The sequence below is a fragment of the Myotis daubentonii genome, chromosome 5 (genome assembly GCF_963259705.1).
Source record: "Myotis daubentonii chromosome 5, mMyoDau2.1, whole genome shotgun sequence".
Lineage (NCBI taxonomy): Eukaryota > Metazoa > Chordata > Mammalia > Chiroptera > Vespertilionidae > Myotis > Myotis daubentonii.
The window spans coordinates 76,341,479-76,366,713 of NC_081844.1; the positions used below are offsets into that span (position 1 = coordinate 76,341,479).

Here is a 25,235-nt window from a genome sequence, read left to right on the forward strand (position 1 = left end):
GCTACCTGGCCCCATCCATATCTACTTCCTTCACCACTTTCCCTTCCCAGGGAGGGGAGCTGCCTCTGTGTCTCCAGCTCTAGCATAGGGCCTGGTACTCAGGACCTCAACAGGGAGTGGGAAACAAAAATATATGAAGGAAGGCAGGAAGAAAGGAGGAAAGGAAGGAAGGAAGAAATGAATGAATGCATGAACACTACTATGGCCTCCAGCAGACCTCACTAAACACACCAGTTGTATGTCGCTGAATGAATAAACAGCCACCTTGAACAGCCATGTTACACTCCTTTTCCCCAAATCCATTGTGTAAACAAAGCCACACTCCCTTCTGGTAATCACTCTACTGTGTTCATCCATACATTCATTCCACAAACATTTGCTGGGGACAGTTGAGGCCCTGGTGGGGATTCGGGGGCCATGAATGTCAAAGAAGCTCTATCTAGTGGGGAAAACTAACAGGAGAACAGAGATCCACACAGCAACCTTGTCCAGGGAAGGAAAGGCTACTGGTAGGAGGCGATACTTGTCTAGTCCCAATCCTAGAGCACCTCCTCCAGCTCAAGAGCAGGTATGCAGGGCCACCTTTGACCCTAGCATGGCTATGAACATAGCAAATGAAGCCCTGCTTTCATGCTGTCCCTAAGTGCCATCACTGGCCAATGGCTCCTCAAAACAAGCCAGACTTGTCCCCCTATCACCTCCATCCCGAGGGAAGGACCCAGTGACTCTTCTGAGCAGATGGCAAAAAATATCTGTACTGGGTGGAAAGGCACTGAATGAATGGAAGGGCAGGTGGGTGCAGGCCTTCCCTTTAAACAGAGGTCTCCTCAGCCTGCCCGACCCCTGCCTTCCCCATTTACCTGTGATCCCTCCCTCAGGGAGGGGAGAGGGGCAGACTCCGCTGTTTGGCACTAAGGCCTGACTGCTGATGACTCTTGTAGGCCCTGGCAACCACCGCAGCAGCTGGAGGCCTGGTGCCTCCATGGAATTCCCCAGGGCAGAGTCCCCAGGATTAACCAATGCCACACAGAGGGAATTGTGTATGTTGACACCATCTATACCAGCGGTTCTCAACCTGTGGGTCACGACCCTTTTGGGGGTCAAATGACCCATTCACAGGGGTCGCCTAAGACCATCGGAAAACACATATATAATTACATATTGTTTTTGTGATTAATCACTATGCTTTAATTATGTTCAATTTGTAACAATGAAAATACATCCTGCATATCAGATATTTTCATTACGATTCACTTTACGAACAATCACGCTTAAACTACATAATCTTTACTCCCTGGAATGGAGATAAGAAACGCCCTAACCTTTGGAATAGAAATTGATAGGATTAAAATCAACTGGTATAAATACAGATGTAACAAGACAATAAAATGCAGAACCTGGCTGGAGATCCTGGATAGAACCAGACAAGAGAACCCAACCATGCTGGTCAACTGAACGCTACCTCCGTGTCATTCATTCTTCGCCGACTCCGTCCACACCTTTGGGAACCCCTGGACCTGCTGGTGCTGGACCCCAACACCCTCCACTCCATCCACTCCATCCCCTCCATCCCTATCTGGTGTTTCTGGCCTAGACCAACCTGTTACCAGCCTGGCCTAGACCTACCTTTGTCCTGCCCAGACCCCAGGCCAAGCAGTGTGTGTGTATGGTCAGCCTTCACAGATACCGTGACATTTGAGCAGAGTCCTACGATGGTAAAGAGGAAATTGCGGTCCAGGCAGACGGAGCAGGAAGTACTAAAGCCCTGGGTAGGGCTGGGGGAGGAGGCATGTGCTTGTTTGTCCTAAGAACAGTGAAGAAATGGCCGGGTGGTGGAAGTGAGGTGGCTGGGAGTAGTAGATGAGGTCAGAGAGATGTGGGGATAGGAAGGCTGACCACACACACACAAACCCCGGGTCTCCCTGCCTCCCGCCACCTTCTTCCTTGCTTTGCCCTCCTGGTTTCAGTGGGCATGCTGCCCAAACCCTCAAAGGGAGGTAAGGCCTTGAGGGCAACTATCTCCCACCTACATCCTCAAGCTCAACTCACTCATTCAATTAGTTATTTACTAAGAATATACTACATTCCAGGCATTGTGCTCCCTACTAGGAAAACATTTTGGACAAACATATAAATACAGATTTACAGTAGACAAGAAGTGATCCCTTCGTGTGGGGAATTTAGAAAGACCTCAGAGATACCGGGACATTTGAGCAGAGACCTGAGATGGTAAAGAGGAAATTGTGGTCCTGGCAGATGGAGCAGGAAGTACTAAAGCCCTGGGTAGGGCTGGGAGAGGAGGCACGTGCTTGTTTGTCCTAAGAAGAGTGAAGAAATGGCCGGGTGGTGGAAGTGAGGTGGCCGGGAGTAGTAGATGAGGTCAGAGAGATGTGGGGACAGGAAGGCTGACCATGTTGACCTTGTAAGCCACAGGAAAGACTTTGGATTTTACTCTTCGATGAGAAGCCAGACGAGTGGCATGACCTGCACTTTTATGTTTTAACCAGGATCCCTGGGGCTGCTCTATGGAGAATCGACTGTAAGGGGCAAAGGTGGAGGGAGACCAATTAGTAGGCATGAGTGCATTCACCCTCACTAATCCCTAACTGGCCCACTCCCTCCTGAGCTCCAGGCCCCCACACTCTCCGGCCTGGGTGCTGTAATAGCCTCCTGCCCAGCCTTCCTGTCTCCTGCCTGGCTCCTCAGTCCCATCCCACACAACAGCAAAGGGAACTTTTAAAAATGCAATTCTGATTATGTCACTCCCAGCTTTTAAAACTCCTGGCTCACCATGGCTCTCAGGACAAAGTCTAAACTCCCAGCCTTGCCCACAGGCCCCATGACGTGCAGCCAGCTGACCTCGGCTGACAGCTCTGTCTCATGTTCCCACAATTCTGGTCACACTGACCTGCAGGTTCAGCTTCGTCAAGCTCTCTTCCAGACTCTTGCAGCCTTCCTTGTCCTCATAAGGAGCTTGAAAAATGAGTCCTTCCTTTTAGTTCTCTGTGTGACACCTTTATTGCCCCACCTTCCTCCTCGAGAACCAAGGAAAGGGGTGAGGGTAGGAGAATGCTAGAGGCTGCTTCATGGCCGCCCTCCTCCCTTCCTGGCCGAAGACCCAGTCCCTCTAGTGGGCACAATAGCCTGCCCCTGGGCTCCAGCCCATGAGCAGCTGAGTTGGCGGAGGGAGGGGAGGGAGATAAGGGGCTGGGGGGGGGGGGGGGGGGTGTTGTGAGCTGCACTGAGGGCCCAGAGAGTCCCTCTGCCCACCTGGGAGCTCCCTGCCTGCTCCTCTGCCTCTGGGTCTCCCTGCCTAGCTTATCTGTACTCCAGCTCCATCTGGACCACTTATTCTTACCCAAGGTAACAGCTTCCTATCCTTGGGTCCCATACTCTTCACAACTCTGGCTAATTTCATGATTTGCCCTTTTCCCACACAACATTCCCCAGCACCCCTAAATGGAGGTGGAAGTGTAAAAAGGGTTGAGGGTAGTTCAGGGGTCTCTCTAACAAACAAGGACTGTCCTCCCATGCCCCTACTACCACCAGTGGGAAACGATTTGGGTCCCGACAGAAACCAAATTTCATCTTTGCTCCTATCTGAGATGAACCATCTGTGGCTGAAGGTAAAGGCTAGAAATCCCAGGAGCGGCCGCCAGAGGCTTTACCTGTTCCTGGGGTTGTCCTCAGCCATGAGGGCTTAGAAACCCAACTGACCACCCCTGTGAGCAGGTCTGTCTCCTCAGTGAGACCCGGGTAAGCCAAGCCCAGAGGCCAAAGCACCACTCAGCGGCTTGCTCGCCAACAAAGGCAGCAGTGGAAGGACACTGGGCGGTTCTCCAGGGCATTCTTGGACACTCGGCAGTTCTCAGGCACATTTTCATGGGAGCCAGAGCACAGCCACAGACTCAGAGTACGAGATACAAGTTGGTTAATAACTGTAACAGGAGCGAATGTGTCCCAGGCATTCATCTCCACGTCCTTGGTGAACTGATGTTACCCCTCCTGTCACCCTCACGTCAACCTGAAAGGAAATACAATTATTATCCCCATTTCATGGGTGAGCTCAGACAAGTTGAAACACTTGACAAAGTCACACGCTAGTTAGCTAATGTCAATAGCAAGGGCACCCAGGACAACCCATCTTCCCTGGAGAACACTGCCTGCCCTGAATGACCTGGGGACTCTGCCCAGGCCACTCTGAAGGGTGCTAACCTGTCTCTGCTTGGCAAGCTCCCCAGAACAGCCCAGAGTGTGAGGCTCAGACTCACCAACCCCTCGCACAGGGCTGGGTTCCCAGTCCTCTATGGGGAGTGGAATGGTGGAAGCTGGGCTGAATCAAGGTGATCCCTGAAACTTTGGGTCAGAGTGAAGACAAGGCTGGAACCCACAATTCTCGATCATAAACTCTGGCCTGCATGAACCCACTCCCATGCCTGCTTGACTTGTTCCTGAGGTCAGGGCATAATCTCTGCTAAATGGCTATCCTGGTTGTTCACCAGGTTCTCAGTGGTTCCTACGAGAGAGAGAGAGAGAGAGAGAGAGAGAGAGAGAGAGAGAGAGAGAGAGAGAACAGGAAATAGCCTGTCTGGGGTGGCCCCCTCCCAGCCCCCAGAGCGCTGTCTGATTGCTGGAGCCTGCCTTGGTTGGGGGAAGTCTCTTACCCCTCAGCCCTGTCCCCCTACATCATGCTGTGCCTTCTCAGCCCCTGCTCCTGTCCACTCTCCTGATGGTCCCCGAGCGCCAGCCTCCTTCAGGCTCTGGCCCAGCTCCTCATTTCCTCTTCAAATGCTCATTCTCTAGAGAGGCTGGGGTTGTTTGGGCCTCTTTCCAAACTGCCCCTGCCCTCCTTTAGTAGTCTCATCCAGTCCCCTGGCTTTGGTCTGGAAGGACAGAGATCAGAGGCCACCTTGGCCCAGCCAAGGGCTGGATCTTGCCCTGCTAGGACTCCACTTTGGTTTGTAAACTTCCCAGTACCCAGAACCACCTCCAAACAGATTCCTGATAATCCCAGCGGATGTCCAGCATCCCTGCTTCGGACCAAAAACCCTGACTGGCTCTGCTCTCTGGAGACCTCAGCCTCCAAGAGCTATGCCCAACGCCTCCAACACAGACCTCTGACTGACTGGGCATCTCTACTTGGATGTTCCCAACACCTCAAACTCAAAACATCCCATACCCACCTCATCATCTTCTCTCCAACCTACTCTTACTCCTCTGCTCCCACCTCAGAGGAAAAACACACCAACCACTCACCATCCAGTTCCCCAAGTTTGGCATCTTCCCTTCCCTCAGCCCACATCTAGTTGGTCATCATGACCTGTCCTTGCCACCTCCTTAACAGCTCTGGAAGCCATCTGCCAGATGGATCGGCCAGGGCCACCATCAGCCTCTTGGAAGCTGACAAGTCTCCTCCCCGGTGTCTGCTTCCACCCTAGCTTCCTCCTCTGCATTCTCAACTTGGCCACCAGAGGGATCTTTCTAAAAACAGAAATGGCATCAGGTTTTCCTTCTGACTTCCATTGCCTCAGAGTGAAATCTAAAGCCATTTAACAATTAAGGATTTTTGAGGTCAGGGGTGGTTGCACCTCTGCCAACCTTTCCAACCCTCATCCCTGTGCCTTTCCCCACCACTGCTTTCTGGCTCACATGGGCACGTCTCGGGACTGGATTGGATGGTTCCGGTGCCAGGAGGTGGCCTGCACACTCCCCTCCTGCCCCCTGCCTCCCACACACACAGTTGGCTCCAGGCCCTCTTGGCTAGAACAAGCAGAAGCAGGAGTTGAATACATGGATAAGGCTGCCAGGGTCCTGCCTTCCTCAGGCACCTGGGCAGCACCCAGTGAGGGGCAGCACAGCCTGGTCCTCCCAGGTCCTGTTTGAGTAGGATGACAGGCGTATGATTCATGGCTTCAGAGTCTCCGGGCTATTTACTCCAGGCACTGCTCCTCCGAGGTGTCCCAATCTCAGCTGCTCTGTTTCATTCTCACTCTCTGCTCCCAGACTTCCGGACACTGAGGCATGGGACACCTACAGACACCTGCTCAGCACTCACGCATGTGCAGTCTGGAAGTGGGGGGAGTTACTACCCAATGGGGCACACCTGGACCAGTGAGGGATAGACACCTGCGAATAAATGTTCCTACTTCTGAACCTTAGACAGACATTTCTGAGACACAGTCTCCTGATTTCCCACAGCTGTAAACAACCCTGAGCTGTACCCATGTACAGTGGGGCCTTGACTTACCAGTTTAATTTGTTCTGAGACTGAGCTCGTTAACTCAAATTACTCTATCAACTCAATGCAAAAAATCGTCCGAGAGACAGCTGGTATCTCAAAAAACTCGTTAGCCGGGACACTGGTAAGTTAAGGCCCCACTGTAGTTTCTTTCCTCCTCAGTCCTTTACTCATGTTTTCCTAGAGCTATTCCTAAATAGAAGCTGTTTAGAAGGCACACTTACAAAAAAGGGATCCTAGAATGGCACCATTAACCTTTCCAACAGAGCTAAGGACCCCATTACTGTTGGTAAATGGGATGATAATCATCTCTGGCAGGCAGTTACCAAAACTCTTACCCATGCTAGATTACACTGTGATGCCAGTGAAACTAAAACATTGCCTTGTGTCAGTGTTTATTAATAGGGGTGATTTTACCCTCCAGGGGACATTTAGCAATGACTGAAAACATTTTTATTTTATTTTAAATATTTTTAATTGATTTCAGAGAGTGGAAGGGAGAGGGAGAGAGAGGGAGATAGAAACATCAATGATGAGAGAGAATCATTGATCAGCAACCAACTATAAACTCAAGGCACACTGTGGAAGACAGGAGGCCTCTATCCCCCAATCTTCTGCAGCCACAGGGCAGATTGCGCTAGAAATCAAGCCCAGGATTCAGTTGATTTAATTGAAAGGGTAGGAGAGACACCAAAAAAGGGTTGCATGCCCAGCTTTGATGGCTCTCCTATGACAAAGTCATGGCCCTGATAGGAAATACATAGAACCCTGGAACACAGAATAGGGACATTTGGGTAGATGGTGACAATTCCCCTAAACCTTCAAGGCAGCAGCAGATCTCTCCCCCTTGCCTGGAGTCCCTGCCAAGACTCCTCCTGAAGCAAGTGGCTCCAAAAAACGCTGCTTATCCCTCTTAAGATGCTCTCCTATCGCCCCTCCTTGCCTCTAGACCAGCCGTGGGCAAACTATGGCCCGCGGGCCGAATCCGGCCCGTTTGAAATGAATAAAACTAAAAAAAAAAAGACCGTACCCTTTTATGTAATGATGTTTACTTTGAATTTATATTAGTTCACACAAACACTCCATCCATGCTTTTGTTCCGGCCCTCTGGTCCAGTTTAAGAACCCATTGTGGCCCTCGAGTCAAAAAGTTTGCCCACCCCTGCTCTAGACCAATACCTCCTAGGGTTAGGCCTCAGCACAGCCTAAGTGCAGAGATACAGTTCCTGACCTACCAGGAAATAACACACACATTGAAAAAGTGACAGGTAGGAACAGGGGTGATGTGTGGGTATGTATTAACCTTGGAGCACTCTGGAGAGAATCTTCTCTTTGGTTTGTCGATGGCTACCTTTCTGCAAGCTCCCTGGTGTCTGTTCTTATAAGGACACTAATCCCATCATGAGGGCCCCACTCTCACAATCTCATCAAAGCCTAATTATTTCCCAAAGGCCCCATCTGCAAATAACTATTACATTGAGGGTTAGGGCTTCAGCATATGAATTTGAGGGGACACAATTCAGTCCATAACAGTGGCCTTTTACCAGAGTAACTATCTCCTGAAGAAAGAGAAAGACCCAGACCTTTCAAGTGCTGTTGGATTCAGGATATGAGTTGGCATTGATGCCAGAGGATGGGAAACACCATCATGTTCTCCCAGTTAGATTGGAGGCTCATGAAAGCCAGGTGGTAAATGAGTTCTTGTGTAAGCTGGTCTAATAGGTCTAAAAATTCACACTGTAGCCCTGGCTGGTGTGGCTCAGTTGGTTGGAGCATCATCCCGTACACCAAAAGGTGGCAGGTTTGATTCCTGGTCAGGGCACATACCCAGGCTGTGGGTTCCATCCTCTGTTGGGGTGCATATGGGAGGCAACTGATTGATGTTTCTCACATCAATGTTTCTCTCTCTCTCTCTCTCTCTCTCAAAAAAAAAAAAAAAGAAAAGAAAAAAAGAAAGACTCACTCTGTAGCTCCTGATCCCTAAGTGAGACAGATACACTTAGCAGCTGGCAAGACCCTAGCATTACCCCCTGTCTCATTAAATAAGGGCCATTATGGTAGGAAGGGCCAAATGGGAGGCTCTAATACCCTCACATTTTTTTACCAATTTATTAACTCACAAGTAAAACTATATCCTGGGAGTCCTGGGAGGAATTGTGAAGATTAGCTCCAATATCAAGGATTTTTTCTTCTCGATAATCTTCATGATGGGGAACCAAAACCTGTTTGTTTTGCCCTGGCTGGTATGCTCAGTGGTTGGAGCATCTGCCCATCCACCAAGCGTCTCCAGTTGTTTCCCATCAAGGGCATGTACCTGGGTTGCAGGTTCAATTCCTGCCCAGTCCCCACACCGTTGGGGTGTGTGCAGGATTCAACCAATAGATGTGAGAGTCAATCTCTCTCCCCCGCCCCCCCCCCCCCCCCACTCTCTAAAAATCAATGGGAAAAATACCTTCGGGTGAAGATAAACAATAGCAAACAAAACCTGTTTGCTTTTATGTGAGATAAATAGCAGTACGTTCTTGCCCCTGGGCCATGTGAATTCTCCTGCTCTCTTTCACAGCATAGTTTTTAGTGACTTTGATTGTCTTTGTAGTCCATAGAACATCGTGATGGTTCACTGTATTGGTGGCATCAATAATATACTGCATGCCAAAAGTTGGGGATGGGGGTGGCGGGGCAGTATGAAGATTCAGGGCCTGCTCTACTGGTGACGTTTTTTCTTACCTTTTTATTCTGGGCCGAGTTAAATGTATGTAAAAACAGACACACTGGTAAAATGAACCCCTAGAACCACCATCATAGCCAATCTTATTGTATCTATATGCTTGCTCGCTTCTTCCATCTCATATTATTTTGAAGCAAATTGGTTAGGTTACTAGGGATCCAGTAGTCAAGAGCATGCCAGGTCATCCCCTGTAAGGTAAAGACAAGTTGTTGTACCCTGTACCCTCCACCAGTAAGAAGACATAAAGCTTGGTGGGAATATTACGCTGACCCTTTGTTGGGGGTCAGTGAAGCCCAGAGCAAGAGCTCTACAGTATGTCCGAGTATAGTGCCAGGTTCTACTATCTGTTCCATAAGCCCAGCAGAAGGATGGTGCTAGAGGTGTTTGTGGTGACAAGATGCTGGACAGAGCCTCCCATTATTCCTTAAAAAAGAGATTTAGTACAGATCTCTGAGGTTCCAGAGCAAGGTCATGCCTTGTGCAGCAGAGAGCTTTTTGCCTTTTGAAAAGCAGCTGTGGCAGTGGGACATCAAGGGTCTATGAAACTAGAGATGTCCAGTATGAGTTGGATATTACCAGATTCTATCCAGTCATAAGATTAAGCAGGCACATCAGCAATCCACCTTATAGCAGAAACAAATGATAGAGTCAGGATCAGGACTGAGCAGGTCCATAAGACTCATGTAAGTTAATGAACAGGTGGCTCTAACTCCTGCGCCACTTATCTTAGCTATACTAACATTTCTCCTTTAACTTGAAACTACAGTCTTGTGGGATTGTTCTCTATAACCAACTGGTGGGGAGAAAACACTCAGGCCTGCCTCACAGATGGGTTAGTTTGATATTAGCCAAAAAATGGATTGTTACTGCAACACAGCCCCACCTAGGGGTGGCCCTAAAGGACAATGGTTGAGGGAAATCTTCCCAATGGGCCCAGCTGTAAGTAGTGCACTTGGACATTCATTTTTTATGGAGGGCAAAATGGTTCAAGATATGGATCTACATATACTCATAGGCAATGGCAAATAGTTTAGTGGAATAATACTGTTAATCTCTCACACCTGTGCAACCTGGAAAAGTGCAGGGGAGTTGACCAATGGAGCCAGAACTAGGAAACAAATACCTCCTCATTCTAAATAGCTCTTATAAGGTCCCAGTGGGATTGAATCCCAGTCACCCACAGCAAGGAGAATTGGGACAAGGCTAAGGCAAGTGAAATGAGTGAGGCATTGCCTCAGGTGCAAAATTTAAGGGGGCACAGAGAAATTAAATAATCAAGTTAATGATATTTTAATGTATTTTTTTAAAAATCAAAATCAGTATAAAATCCATATAAACAAAATATTAAAATCTTAAGTAAAGATAGGATTAGTATTGCTAATTTTTTCCTTTGGCCTCTAGCTCCACTATGTCTCAGCACTGCACTGTCATGGTTCCTGGCCATGGCCAGTGACCAGCTCAGTTACACAGTCTTGTGCTGGGCTTCCCTCCTTCTCTGTTTGCTCTCCCTTAGTCCCTCACTCCTTTCCCCAGGTTACCACTCAAAACAAAATACCTCCACATAAGTTCTTGTCTCAAGCTTTGCTCTTTTACTGTGGGAGGAGGAGAGGATGAAATCTGAGCTGAGTAAGATGGTGACCACATTACAGTAAGTATTCACTTAATGTCACCGATAGGTTCCTGGAAACGTCAACTTTAAGGAAAACAACGTATAAAGAAACCAATTGTACCATAGGCTAATTGATATAAACAAGAGTTAAGTTCCCATGACATATTTCTGGCCACAAAAAACATCACCAAACTTCTAAATAAAGACCCCAAAACACTTCTAATAGTAAACATTGAAGTAAATGTCAGCTATACATACACTTAAGAAAAATTAACAAAAACAAGTAAGATTATTTTCCAATCTGCTTCTTCCAGTTCAGGGTCCTAGGTGGCCAGAGACTATCCCAGAAGCTCAGGGTGCAAGGCCAGAACCCACCCTGGACAAGACACCCTTCCATTGCAGGGGCACGGACACACACACACACACACACACACAAACACAAACAACGCACAGTCACTCATACTGGGATGATGGAAACAGGTGAATTAACCTTACATGCACATTTCTGGGATGTGGGAGGAAACCAAAGGACCTGGAGAAAACTCACGCAGACATGGGGAGATGTGAAAACATCACGCAGATGTGGCCCAGGCTGAAAATCGACTATTTTTTCCCTCATCAACATAACAAAATGACATTGAATTCGAGGGTGTGATATATATATTTCAAAGAAGAACACCTTTACATGTGAAGGGAAGGGCTATTAATAATTTCGCTGGATTACTAGGCATAAATCAGCCCTGTCCTGGCACATCAAGACATACGGTCTTATTCCAACAAGGAAACTGATTGAGGTGTCAAAGAGGTGGGAAGCCAGGCTAAGAGGAGGGGTAAGACCGGAGGCTCCAAAACATGAGGCAGAAATGTCCCTCAGCCTGGTAAGCAGGGGCTGGAGAAGCAAACACACTTGTACAAAATCTCCACTTTGACAGGTCCTTCAGCCTGTCAACTTCCGGCCTGGTGAAGCCCAGGACTCTGACAGCAGCCCCCGGCTAGCAGAGGGGCCTTAGGCCTGGACCCTGGGCAGACGGTTGTCCCAGCTCTGGTTCCCCGTTAGATCTAGGCGCCAAACTGGATCTCCTCCTCCTCCCTGCCTCCCTCCCAGTTCCTGGACTGGGGGCGGTCCCTTCTGCCAACGGGAGGCCTTCCAGCCCAGATGGCTCTGGCAGCCACCCCATAAAGAGCCCTGCGGGGTGTGGAGAGAGGGACGGGATCCAAATGAGAATCCAGGAGCGGTGACAGCAGCGTCCCCATGAAGGGCCCTCACCTGGGCCAGGCTTCCTGTTGAATCCTCTAGGGTCCAGGCAGGACCCTGGCACGACCCCTGCCCCCCACCGTCCTTCGTCCCAGCCTATCTCTGACGCAGAGTGACCTTGCCCGTCCCTTCCGGGCCCTGGGCCTGTTTCCCTTTTTCAAGGTGAGGCTCCTGGCTTTCCTAGAGCTCCCGCCCCTCCGGATGCCGCCGCCGGGGACCGAATCCAGCCCTCCCGGGACGGCTGGCGAGTGCGCGCCCCGTCAGCAGGCGCCGGCCGCGGGCGCGGCGTGCGTGCCCGAGGAGAGTGCGCGCTGTCGCCGCGCCGCACGCGTTTGCCGGCGCACCGACCCCCCGGACTGGCGTCCGCGTGCGGCCAGCGGAGCTCACACTCGGGATTGGAAGGGACCGCCCCGGGCGAGGGGCAGACGCCGACCGGGAGGGCCGAGAGCCGACCTCTCCAAGACTTTGCTCTCCAGCCGCGGCTCCTCCCTGTCGCCCGCTCTCTCCCGAGGGCCCAGCTCGGAGGCCGGGTAGGTTGCTCCGCACTGCGGGGTGGCCGGCGTTCGGAGCGGGGACTCGAGGCGGAGCCGGCCCGGAAGCCCCACCCTAGCGGGCCCGGCCGCCAGGCCCTCCCCAGCCCCAGCCCCAGGCGGGATGGGGGTGTGGTCCCGAGTTTCTCAGGAGGCTTCCAGCTTGGCGTCCAGATCCTGCAGCAGGTTTCCCGGGAACCGGCCCCGGTCGCGCGTCCCACTTTCCGCAGCCGGCCGCCCCCAGAACGTGCCGACACCCCCGGGGAACGCCCTCGGCCGCGCGGCGCCCTCCGGAGAGCGCTCCTGTCGTCACCGCGCGCTGCAAGCGGCCGAGCCGCGGCGGGGAGCATGCGGGACTACGACGAGGTGACCTCCTTCCTGGGCGAGTGGGGGCTCTTCCAGCGCCTCATCTTCTTCCTGCTCAGCGCCAGCATCATCCCCAACGGCTTCAACGGCATGTCCATCGTGTTCCTGGCAGGGACCCCCGAGCACCGCTGCCGGGTGCCCGACTCCGCGAACCTGAGCAGCGCCTGGCGCAACCACAGTGCCCCGCTCCGGCTGCAGGACGGCCGCCAGGTGCCCCACAACTGCCGGCGCTACCGGCTCGCGGCGATCGCCAACTTCTCGGCGCTCGGGCTGGAGCCGGGGCGCGACGTGGACCTGGAGCAGCTGGAGCAGGAGGACTGCCTGGATGGCTGGGAGTTCAGCCAGGACGTCTACCTGTCCACCATCGTGACCGAGGTGGGTGTGTGAGCAACCCTCTATCCGTGGCATTCCCCTTCGAGGCTCCCCTATGCTGGCTGTCCCACCACTGGGTTATGCTTCCAACATAGGAGTGCGGCCGGCCGAAGAGCACCGAACTCAGGTTAAGCTCATTCTTGATCTTTTGGTCCCGGATGGAGGGGATGGAGCAGGGAGCGTTATGGCCAACTGTCTTCTCCTTTTAGAGTTGCACAACAGTTGAAGCTGTTTCTCAAGAGCCTAGATGCTGCCCTAGAGAGGCTCAGCCCCAGGCTCCCCAGATGTACAGGCTGAGTCAAGTTCTGTACAGGCAGGAGGGGTGTGTAGGGGACACTGCTGAACTCAAGTGCAGACACAAATGGGCAGGACTGCCTGCTGGTGGCCACAGACTTCTGGAAGCATCCGGGGCCTACTGCTCTCACGTGCCTACAGTGAAGCTTGGGCTCCAGTTTCTGCGGAAAGGAGCAGAGGTCCTCCTGATGCCTGCTGGGTGCAGGGGTCAGAGGAGCCAATGACCATGGCCCCAAGGCACTAAGAAGAGACAGACACACCGAGAGCCCTCTGAGCATAGGGCCCAGTGGTGGATGGGGGCTCCAGCTTATGCCATTAGCCCCTTAGCACCCTAAGTGATTTGGTGACAGGTTTTCCGAGTTTCAGAAGTCAGGATACACACAGCGTCACCCCCTGCGTTTCCTGCTTTGCCCCGCGTAAGGGCCAGGAGATGCTGGGTCAGGGCACGCGTCCTTCCGAGAAGGGTATCCTCACAGACTGGTTTCCTGCTATTGGTTGGGCAGGTCGGACTCCCCAGCTTCTGGACCCTCCTCTGCTCTGTGTTCCTCCCAAGAAAAACTTGAGGGTGGCCACTGCTCTCCCCTTCCTCAATGGGCAATAGGACAACCATCAGACACCACAGCTGGCTTTGAGCTGGGCACTAGGCTGCGGACATCTCAGAGGTCAGATGCCCATGGGGCATACTGGCCATGTTACAGAGAGGGCTAACCAATGGAGTTCTGGAGCCTGAATTCAAATCCTGACTGGCTTGCTCTGTGACCTGGGGCAGATATATTACCCGCTCTGTGGAGATAACAGGGTGAGGAAATACTCCAAGGAGGGGTGATAAGATTTGAGCAAAGTCTGGAACTATGAGCAGGACTTATCCAGGCAAAGAACGTGGCAGATCCTGAGATGGCATTCTATAGATCAGGGTGCCTGGAGCTCAGAGGATGGCAGGTGAGGCTAGAAACGCCCACAGAGGCCAGTTCCCAGTGGGCCTGGTAGGAACACAGAGGAATCGACTTTATTCCAAGAACAGTGAGGGTTCTAAGCAAGGCGTAACATGGCCAGATTTGTGTTTTTAGAAAGAGCTCACTCTAGCTGCTATAAAAAGCAAGAAGATTCGTGAGGAAGCTGTGGGAGTTGCTTTGGCAGAGACTGGTGGCCAGCCAGGAGTGGTGGCTGCAACGTCTACAGGACCCACGGAAAGTGGGCTCAGCCGATGGGCCACCTCAGATTCCCACTGGCATTGGTGCCATGCCTACCTTAGACCCTAAGGTGGCCATACTTCTTGGATCCCCTAACAGGGCCTCCTAGTGCTTGCCCATGCCCTGCCTACAGCCTGGCCCAGGGGCATCTAAGACTGGAGGCCAGTTCATCCCACCTCAGTTCCTGGAAGCGTCGTCAGCAGCTAAGCTGCAGCTGGCCGAGCTGGCCGCTGTCTCCTCCCTGGCAGCTGTGTTGATCAGTCTCTTTTCCCTTCCTTGCTGGTTTTGTTCCCCTCAGGTGTCAGGGGTGGGTAGCTGCTGGCCTCCAAGTACATAGCTACCCTTTGTGCCCTGCTTACAGAGAGGGGGCCTGTGGGATGCTCTTCATCACACACACACACACACCAGGATTTGGTTTTTCCCCTCCTTGCTTCCTTTTTGGGTGGTGGGAGTCAGGTAAAAGGCAAATGGGCACTGGTGGTTGGGAGGAAGGTGGGAGAAGCCCCAGGGTGGCGGCTGGGGTGGTGGTGCTCTCCCCAGAGAATTGGTGGCACAGAGGAGTCTGGAGTCTGCTGTAGCGTAGGTTCTGACCCCACCGCTAACCACCTGGCTAACTTCAGCATGTTACATTCACTGCTCAAAGCCTCTTTTTCCTTATCTACAAAAGGGATACAGGTGTATGAAAAGGTGCTCAACCTCACTAATTGTTAGGGAAATACAGATGCAAATCAAAACCACAATGAGATATCATCTCACACCCGCTAGGATGACTGTTATTTAAAACACACACACACACACACAAAGGAAAATAAGTGTTGGCAAAGATGTGGAGAAATTGGAGTCCTTGTGTACTTTAGTGGGAATGTAAAGTGGTGCAGGCACTATGAAAAACAGTATAGCAGTTCTTCAAAAAATTAAAAATAGAATTACCATATGATCCAACAATACCACTTTTTGGTATATATACAAAATAATTGAAAGCAGAGTCTTAAAGAGATATTTGTACACCCATGTTCATAGCAGAATTATTCACAATAGCCAAAAATGGAAGTAACTCAAGTGTCTATCAGCGGATGAATGGGTAAATGAAATGTGGTATATACGTGCATCTGTCTTTGTGTGTATGTGTATATACGGTAGTTTCCTTCCTCGGGGGCTGTTTGTGAAGTCCAATTTATTCATCCTGTGCAGTAACTAAGAATCACTTTTTATTAAACTTTATTTTGAAGTAATTTTTGATTTAGAGAAAAGTTGTGAAAATAGCACAGAGAATTCCCATATACCCTTCACCCAGGTTTCCCTAATGGTCACAAATTATATAACCGTAATTTATTTATTAAAACCAGGAAATTAACATTGGTTACAATATTATTTACTAAATTTCAGACCATGTTCTAATTTCACCAGTTTTTCCACTCGTGTTCTTTTTCTGTGTTAGGATCCGACCCAGGATTTTACATTGTATTTGGTTGTCATGTCTCCGTAGTCTCCTCCCATCTGTGATAGTTGCTCAGTCTTTCCTTATCTTGATCTTGACACTTGTTATGAGTCTCCTTGCTTTGGGATTTGTGTAATTTGTCTCACGATGAAATTGAGTTTGTGAGTTTTTGACAAGAATACCATAGAAGTGATGTGTCCATGGGGCATCATACCAGCAGGTACATAGTATCGATATGGCTTATTACTGGTGATGTTAACCTTGATCACTTGTTTAAGTTGGTGTCTGCTTGGTTTCTTCATTGTAAAGCCATTATTTTTTCCCCTTTATCATTAATGAATATCTTGGGGGGAGATACTTTGAGGCTATACAAATATCCTGTTTCTCCAACTAAAACAACTATTTCTGTGGCATTTGCCTAGTGGTGATTTTTGCATCGTCTACATTCTTTCCAATTTATCAATTGGAATTCTGCAAAGAAGAGCTTCTTCTTCACTCCCATTTATTTATTTATACAATTATTACTTTATATCAGTACAGACTCACACATACTTATTTTGTTTCATGAGTTATAATCTAATACTATCCTTATTTATTCTGTTGCTTCAGTTGTGCCAGCATGAACCAAATCATTTTTCACTTTAAGGATAACGAATGTAAGAGTCAGGGCAGGGCCCTTCGTCTGTCCCTGGAGTCGGGCTGGAGAAGCCTGTGCTTGGCCCAGGGAGGAGGAGTGCCAGCCACCGCAGAACGGGAGCAGGAGCAGGAACGAGTGGAATCTGCCCCAGCAGGTTGAGACTGACACTTGTGTTGGGGAAGGAAGGGACCCCAAACATCCCAGACCGGCTGATGATGGATGCTTCTCACTGAGACCTACTGCCTGGGGGGACCAGCCTCCCTGGGCATGGCCCTCTCTGTAGCCCTTCAGTGTGATGGACTCCACCGAGCAGAGGCCCTGTGTGTGAGGAAGCTCAGAAGCCTCCAGCCCTGAGGCTGAAGGAGCAGGGAGGGCAGCCCCTTCCCTGCTCTCCAGGGGGCCTCGATTCATCTGAAGGGCCTCAGGCTGAGCAGTAGGGGTGAGCCTAGCTTCTGGCCAGGGTCTAAGCATGGGCTGGCCTCTGCCTCACACACGTCCTCGTTTCCCATGGAACATCAGGTAGTCTTGACCCCATTCAGTCCATGGGCTTGGAGAACTATGCAGTCCCCTCTGAGTCAGGTACCACTTCCAGGCCCTGTGCTCCAGAGGCCCTGAGAGAACCTGCTTTTGGTAAGGACCGGCCTTCTTCTTCTTTTAGAGAGAGAGGAAAGGAGCGAGAGAGAAACATCGCTGTGAGAGAGAAACATTGATTGGTTGCCTCCCATATGTACCCAACAGGGGATTGAACCCCTAACCTAGATATGTGCCCTGACTGGGAATTGAACCCGCAACTGTTTTGGTGTATGGGATGACTCTGCACCCTACTGAGCCACAGGACCAGCCCTCTGTGGCCAGCCACCAATGGCCCGAGACAGGGTTGCTTCCTCACCAGACAAACTTTTAGCCTTTCTAGCAGCTGGGTGCTTCCTCTAGAAACCCGTGGGTGGAGCTGCTGGTAGTCATGCCTTTAGGCATGAAAGAATCTCCAGCAAAGGGCCTGGACCTTTGGAGGCACTAGCCTTGTGCATCTTTCCTGGGACCCGGGGTCAGGGCATGGATGGACAGAACAGGACACGCTGATTTCCCCCACACAGTCCAAAGTTATGAGGTTGAAACACAGTGGCCTCATCTCTGCTAAGATAACACTTATGGGAGGCATTGGGAGCAGCAAAGAAGGGAACAATTAGACAGCCTGAGCCTGGCATCTATCTGATCTCTATGTGGGAGTGAGTGCATATGGCAACACGCAGGCATGTGCCTCTCCTGGGGCCTGGCTGGGCCTGGCTGGGCTCTGGCAAAGTTGCAGAGTTTGAGCAGTAGGCAGGTTTAGGCTGTTTTCTTTCCATCAAGCCTGTCGGCTGCCTTGGCATACTGCTGGCCAGTATGGGGACTGACGGCTTGGTTCTCAGGATAGCCTGAAAATAACCAAGTTCACACTCAGACCTGCCCTTTGGTACATTCCAAAGGGGGTAAGGTGTGGGGACCTCTGCCTCTAGCCAACACCAGCTGGAAAGACTTTTATTTCCAGTCAGTGCTTCAGAAAGGTCTTGCCAGAGAACAAATAAAGGAGATTCAGGGGCATTTCCCTAGCTCTGGCCCGAATGTGCTTCCCTGTTTGTTTATAACTGTCTCACCCTAAACAGTTTGCCTGTGGCCTCTCAGCTATGTTCCTCCAGACAATGGCACCAGGATCTCAGAGTGTGCCTTTGTCCAGAAACTGCCTCACCTACACCTCTTGCCAACTTTCTGGATAAACAGACTTTGTCCATCCCTCCTGGTGGGCAGCAGAACTCTCACACAGAGTCCAAGAGGTTGGTTGTCAAAAAACAAGGCTTTGGCAGGGCTGAGCAGAGGAGCTGCAGATGCCTTGGGCCTCTGCAAGGACTATAATTTGTCCCTTGTGATAGGCCAAGTCAATTTATATTCAAGGCTAGTACAGGCCTGCCTTGTTATCGGAAACCTTGGTGTAGTTTTAAGCAAGGATACCATTTGGAGCAGAGATGGTGCAGAGAGAATGGAGGCTCTGGGGAGAAGCAGGATTGACTCTCATGCCCTAGCAACTGGCACAGATAGCCCAAGGCTAGTGGTTCCTGCTCTGTGTTTGCCGGACTGTAGGGAAGGTCCACAGTGGTACACACCCCACGCCATTTGCTCACATTCCCAGAGTGGAGCCTGGTAGAGCTGTGATGGATTCCGCGCCAGGATGCAAGAGGAGGGCCAGGCCCCTGAGTACCCCTTCTCCTTCCCTCAGGTTCTCCAATCCCATCCCCACCATCCCACTCAGACTCCCTGGGTCTTTCGTTGGGGTGAGCCTCTGATGACCACAGAACTCTTCACCAGGCCTCGCCACCTGTGGCTGATTTTCTTTACCTCTAATATGAAGGGGGGAAGATACTGAGAACATTTTAAGGTTTAGCCCACCTCAACTTCCTGGACTCCAAGTCGCAGAGGTTTAATTTCTGGTGAGTGCAGCCAGGAGACTGGGGGACCCCCTCTTCTATTCAGCTCCTACTGATAGGGTGGCAGCTCTACCGCAGGTTACATAAGCCACGACTATTGGGACTCTTGTCCCAGCTTGTTTGTAGGGCGGAGGTCCCGTGGTGAGAGAAGCAAGCCGAAAAGACAGAGGCTATCACCCCCACCCAGAGTCCAACTCATGAATAGGGGTGTCACTCTGAGGGCTGCTTTCTCTGCCCTCAGCTCTGGAGCTGGAGCCCAGAGGTTTTTACCCTCTGAAAGGCAGTCCCGTTGGAACAGAGAGCTCTGAAGCTGTCCCTACAGAAAACAACTTCATTTGAAAGCGTGCAGCAGTTGAAGACGAAGAGTGATGTTGAAAACAAAGTAGATTGTGGTGATAAAGAAGAGGAGGATGGCAGCTCCATTAGAGCAACAAGCTAGCCCACAGGTCAGCTAGTTAGTTTACCAGTGGCAACCAGAAAAAGAAACCGCTCAGAACATCCCTCCTAGAGTCAGAACAAACCTCAAAAACTACTCCTGCAAAGGGATTTGAATTAATCGAACTAGACTGTGGGATAATTTATGTGCTAAGGGATTATTAAAAACAATAACACGATCAGCTGGGTCTGTTATCAGCAGAGGCAGACAGCATAATAGAAAAATCAGGGAAAGAGACAGTCAAAAGAGCCTGCTAAAGCCATTGTCATCCCAGGGTGCCTGTCTGTGCACGGGCCCAACACTGTGCCCTCTGAAGAGCAACATCAAAGGCTTCACACTGAAAGGGAACCAGACATCACTTAGAGTCCAGCCAAGTTACTAAATAAGTCAACAGGCAAATAAAGACAAGCCTCCCTAGGGTGTGGGTGGGGTTCAGTGCTCAGAGTTTCCATAATATATTTCCTAACATGTCCAATTTTAAACAAAAGAACATTAGAAGACATGCAAAGAAACAGGAAAATATGACCGACACATAGCAGAAAAAGCAGGCAACAGAAACGGAATAAAAGGGCCCAGATATATTAATAAAGACTTCAAAGCAGCATACTTAAAAAAAGTAAAAGAAGGTATGATGACAATGTCTCATCCAATGTAGAATACTAATTAAGACAAAATTAAATTTATATATAAAAATTAAGTAGAAGTTCTGGAGTTGAAATATATAGTAACTGAAGTTAAAATTCAGTAGAGAGCTTTAATTGTACATATAAACAGGCAGAAGAAAGAATCAGCAAACTTGAAGGTAGAACAATAGTAAATATGCAATCCAAAAAAAAGAGAGAGAAAAAGGAATGAAGAAAAATGAACAGAGTCATAGAGAAAAGTGGAACACCATTAAGCACACCAACATATGCATAATGGGAATACTAGACAGAAAGAAGAGAAAAACAGAAAAAAAAATCTAGTCAAAGAAATCATGGCTGAAACTTTCCAAATTTTATGAGAAACATTAATCTACATAGGTCAGAGCTCAGCAAAGTCCAAGTAGAAAAAACAAAAAAGTTCCACACACAGACATATCATGGTAAACTGCTGAACATCAAACACAAATGGAAAAATTTTAAAGCAGCAAGAAAAATATGACTTCATATACAAGGGGACTCCAATAATATTTACGTTTGACTTATCAAAAACAATGGAGGCCAAAAGTCAGTGGGATTACATATTCACAGTGCTGAATATGTCAACCAAGAATCTTATCTCTAGCAACACTTCTTTTGAAAATGAAATAAAGAGCCCTGGCCAGTTTGGCTTAGTGGCTAGAGTGTTGGCCTGCTGACTGAAGGGTCCTAGTTTGATTCCAGTCAAAGGTATATGCCTAGGTTGTGGGCTCAATCCCCAGTGGAGAGCATGCAGGAGACAGCCAATCAATGATTCTCTCTCATCATTGATGTTTCTATCTCTCTTCCCCTCTTCCTTCCTCTCTGAAATTAATACAAATATTTTTTAAAAAGAAAATGCAATAAAGATATTCCCAGATACACAAAAACTGAGATAATTTTTTGCTAACAGTACTTCCTTACAATAAATATTAAAAGAAGTTCTCCAGGAATACATTTTTTTAAATGCAAAACATGCTCTGAAAACTACAAAGCATGTTTGAAAGAAAGTCAAGACCTAAATAAATGGAATGACGTCTCATGTTCTTGTGATAGGCCAATATGAAGCAGAAGACTTAATGTTGTTAAGATGGCAACACTCTCCAAGTTGATCTACAGATTCAACACAAAAGATGCTCAATATTGTTAGTCATTAGAGAAATGCAAATCAGAACCACAATGAGATACTTCTTAACACCATTGGAATAGTTATAATTAAAAAGACATACAGTAACAAATGTTGGTAGGAATAGGGAGACTGTGGAGATAGAGCAGAATAATGCTGCTGTGTACACAAAAGTTCATAGCAGCATTATTCATAGTAGCCAAAAATAGAAACAACCCAAATGTCTATCAACCTATGAATGGTTAAATAAAATATGGTATTTCCATACAATGGTATATTATTCAACCATAAAAAAGGATGAAGCACTGACACATGCTACAACATGGGTGAATCTTGAAAACATGCTTAGTGGGGTGGGGGGGAAATCAGTCATTAAGGGCCACATATTGTATTATTCCATTTACATTAAATATCCAAAATAGGAAAATCCATAGAGACAGATAGTATATTAATGGTTGCCAGGTCCTGGGGGAAGAGAATGGGAATTGACTGCTAATGGGCATAGGGTTTCTTTCAGGAGTGGTAAAAACATTTTAAAATTAGATAGTGCTGATGGTTGCACAACTCTGTGAATAATATACTAAAACCACTGAACTGTACACATTAAAAGAGTGACTTTTATGGCGTGTAAATTATATCTCAATATAGCTATTATAAACAAAAATAATTAACTATCCAGCTTCTTTTTCCCCAACAGTCAAGAAATTTTCAGCTTTAAGTAGCAACTAAGTTATAAGGAAGAAATTGGGGGGGATGTATATTCTATTATTAACTAATTACTACTTCCTATTTTCCCTGGAATGAAAAATAACTATAAGAGGATGTGACCGAAATATATTTTTCACTCTTAAGTGGATTAATGTCAGATTTTCATGTATACTCATCTCTAAGATTAAAGTCCATTTATAAAGGGATTTTATGCCCTATGGTAAAAGCCTTTTGGTCACTGAATACAAAGTTCTTGTTTCTGAGAATCTCTTTTGCTTAGTCAGGTTTAAGTGTAACCTGCTTTGCTTATTCATTCATGCTGTTTGTTCTAAGTCATGGTTTTGCTTAGGACAAAGGTGTGAGGTTAGTAGAAAGGGAACTGCCATTTAGGAAGGCCTGTAATATGTCAGACACTCTACTTACATTTCTTGTCAAATGCTCACAGCATCCCTAGGAAGGAGTATTACAGCTCTTCTTTGACAATGAAAAAGCAGGCTGATAGGTGTGAATGAGTAGCCCAAAGCCACCTAGCCATAAGTGACAGAACTCAAGAGAGCCTGTACACTCTGCTCAACGTCAGGCTGCCTTCCAGAGTTCTCATTTCTCTGCAGTTCTTTATGGTCCTTTACGCCTTTGATAAATGCAGAAACTTTGGCTACTGGGAGAGTTCAAGGTTGAGGATGATTTTCAAAGGACAAAGTGTGACACCACACATTTTTCAAACTCGTTTTCCATTACTCCTAATTGTTCAGCGTTCGTTCATCAGCAGTTTGTTAAGCATCCATCATGTGCCTAGCCTTGTGCAAGCATTCGTTATCTCAAATAATTATATGAATAGGTTCAGGTTTTAGAACTCCGTCCATCTGGAGGAGATAGAGGAAAGTGGGGGGGGGGGGGGCTCTTTTCTTCTCTAGCCAGAGAGCAAGGGCACAGTGGCCCAGGACAGCTGGGCTAATGCACGCACATGATCTGTCCTATAAAGTATGCTTGACCTTGAGCTTTGTGGAAGCAGAAACCATGTCTGTTTTGTACCCCACACAGAGTCTGGCCAAGAGCAGGTGTTCAATGACGGTTGGATAAATGATTAAGCAATTTCCTTTACCAATCCACTAGAACATGGGCTGGTCACTTCAGTGCTCTGTGCCGTCATTTCCTCATTTGTAAATGGGGATAAAGAGACTACCCATTTCACACAGCAGCTTTGAGATCCATGAGACAATACAATGCACACCGTTAGCACTCAATACACTGTAGTTGTCATTCCTGTGTTTACTGCTGGGAGGGATGAGAGGCACATTCTTCTGTGGCAAGAGTGACCTCCTGTCCCCTTTTACCTGGTGACCTGGGCTTTTATTTCTTAAAGCAGAACCGAAGGCTAGCTGGTCCAGCTACATGGAACTCACTCTGCTTTGTTGGGGAAACCTTGGTCTGAGCCCCTGAGGATGAGACAGACATAGTAACGCTGGGAGGACATATCCAGTGCCCCTACTCTGCACATCTTGGGCCAGTTGGTTCCCGCATTCCACTCTCCAGGGGATGTGTGGGGGTGTGGGGCTTATGTTTCAGAAATGTTAGTGTTTGACCTCAAAGCACAAGTCCAGAGGATTGCCAGCTAGCTACTCACCAGGCCATCCACCTCTGAGCATGTTGTATAGATCTGTGAGAGACCAAGGCACAGGTCTGTCCCATCAAGGAAAAGACTGTCTCCCACTGAGCCTGTCATGTCACTGTTAAGCACAGAGAGTTCCTTGGGGCCCTGGCTAGCGAGGCCCCAAGACACACCCCTCAAGCCCCAAGGGTCTGGGACAGACATGACCTGAACTCCCCAGGAATAGCCCCGTGGAGAAAGGGGCTCCTCTTCAGACTGACAGCTGATTTACTAGACTGCAGCCCTGTGAGCCCCAGCTGGAACTTTGTCTGCCAATCCTGTGTCCTATTACCAGGCCCTTTGCAGCTTTTCTAAAAGACTCCTTGGATACAGCAACTCCCCAAGAGAAGATCAGCCCTGGAGCCTCCCCGCCCCCCTCCCCGGGAGCACGGAGGTCCAGCTGCCTTTCTCTGCTGGGTATGAGCAGCTCTCTAAAGGTAGATGGCATGCCCTACCTGGTTTGGCTCAATGGATAGAGCGTCAGCCTGCAGACTGAAGGGTCTCAGGTTCGATTCCAGCCAAAGTCACATGCCTGGGTTGCGGGCTCGATCCCCAGTAGGGGGCATGCAGGAGGCAGCCAATCAATGATTCTCATCATTGACATTTCTATCTCTCCCTCTCCCTTCCTCTCTAAAATCAATAAAATATATTTAAAAAATTAAAATTAAAAAAATAAATGTAGATAGCAGCCTGCATGGGCCTGAAGCAAGTGGCTGCTGTACACACACGGCCACCTCCTGTGTAGCATGATATTGACGGGGCTTATTGAGCCCTTCTTCAAGGAGGGAAGGGGGGTCTAGAGCCCTGGCTGCATGGCCTCCAACAGGAGAATGATGGAGAGCTGGTCATTGCTCACCCTTCCCAGCACTCCAATTCAGAACCCCTTCCCCTGCTCCATTCCCCAAAGAGATCAAATTGACCCACTACTAAGCCTGGGCATGCAACCTGTGCAGTCGCAAAGGGCCCGTGCTTGGTTTTAATGTTCTGATATTGACGTCTTGAAATTCTGAATCATTTTTTAACAAGAGGGTTCCTGCATTTGCAGTTTGTGTGGGGCCTGCAAATTAGGTAGCCAGTCCTTCCCACAACCTTTGCTCAGGCGATGCCTAGCTCCACACCTGACAGCATTCTTCTTTCTTTGATGTCTCTAAATCTTACCTCCCCTCATCTAAGGCAAAGTCCTGACAGAAAAAAGTTCAAAAAGAATCACAAAGGAGAGAGACCACAGTATCTTCAGAAGAGCTTTTCTCCACTGCAGATGGACTGGTGATGATTGATCATGGACACATTAATACTCCTACCAAGCTGGAGATCTTCTTGGCTCAGTCCAAGGCTGAAGGCTGTGGTGGAGGCCTCCTGCCCCTAGTCCTGCTGTCACATTCCTTGCCGAAGTGTATGGCATGGAAGTTCATTTTATCCAGCCTTCGGAATTCATGTTCAAAGCGGGAGATGCATACAAGGTTGTAGAGACCTGAGTTGGTCACTCACATGCCCTTTTACTTGCTATGACTTCAGACAAAACCCCGTCTCAGCGCCTCAGTTT

General features: G+C 48.9%; 1 protein-coding gene across 6 annotated transcripts in view; it reads left to right on the forward strand.

Moving 5' to 3' along the window:
- The first annotated feature begins 11,988 nt into the window (after positions 1-11,988).
- Positions 11,989-25,235, forward strand: part of LOC132235624 (solute carrier family 22 member 4) — a 43,117-nt gene continuing 29,870 nt past the window's right edge. The window contains exon 1 of one of the 6 annotated variants that reach the window (XM_059698336.1): positions 11,989-13,100. In XM_059698336.1, coding sequence (XP_059554319.1) covers positions 12,708-13,100 — 393 coding nt within the window. In that variant the 5' untranslated portion in view covers positions 11,989-12,707. Of the gene's footprint in view, positions 13,101-13,137; positions 13,225-25,235 lie in introns of those variants that run through there. The other 5 variants (XR_009453063.1, XR_009453062.1, XM_059698334.1 and 2 more) reach the window with 5 other exon arrangements.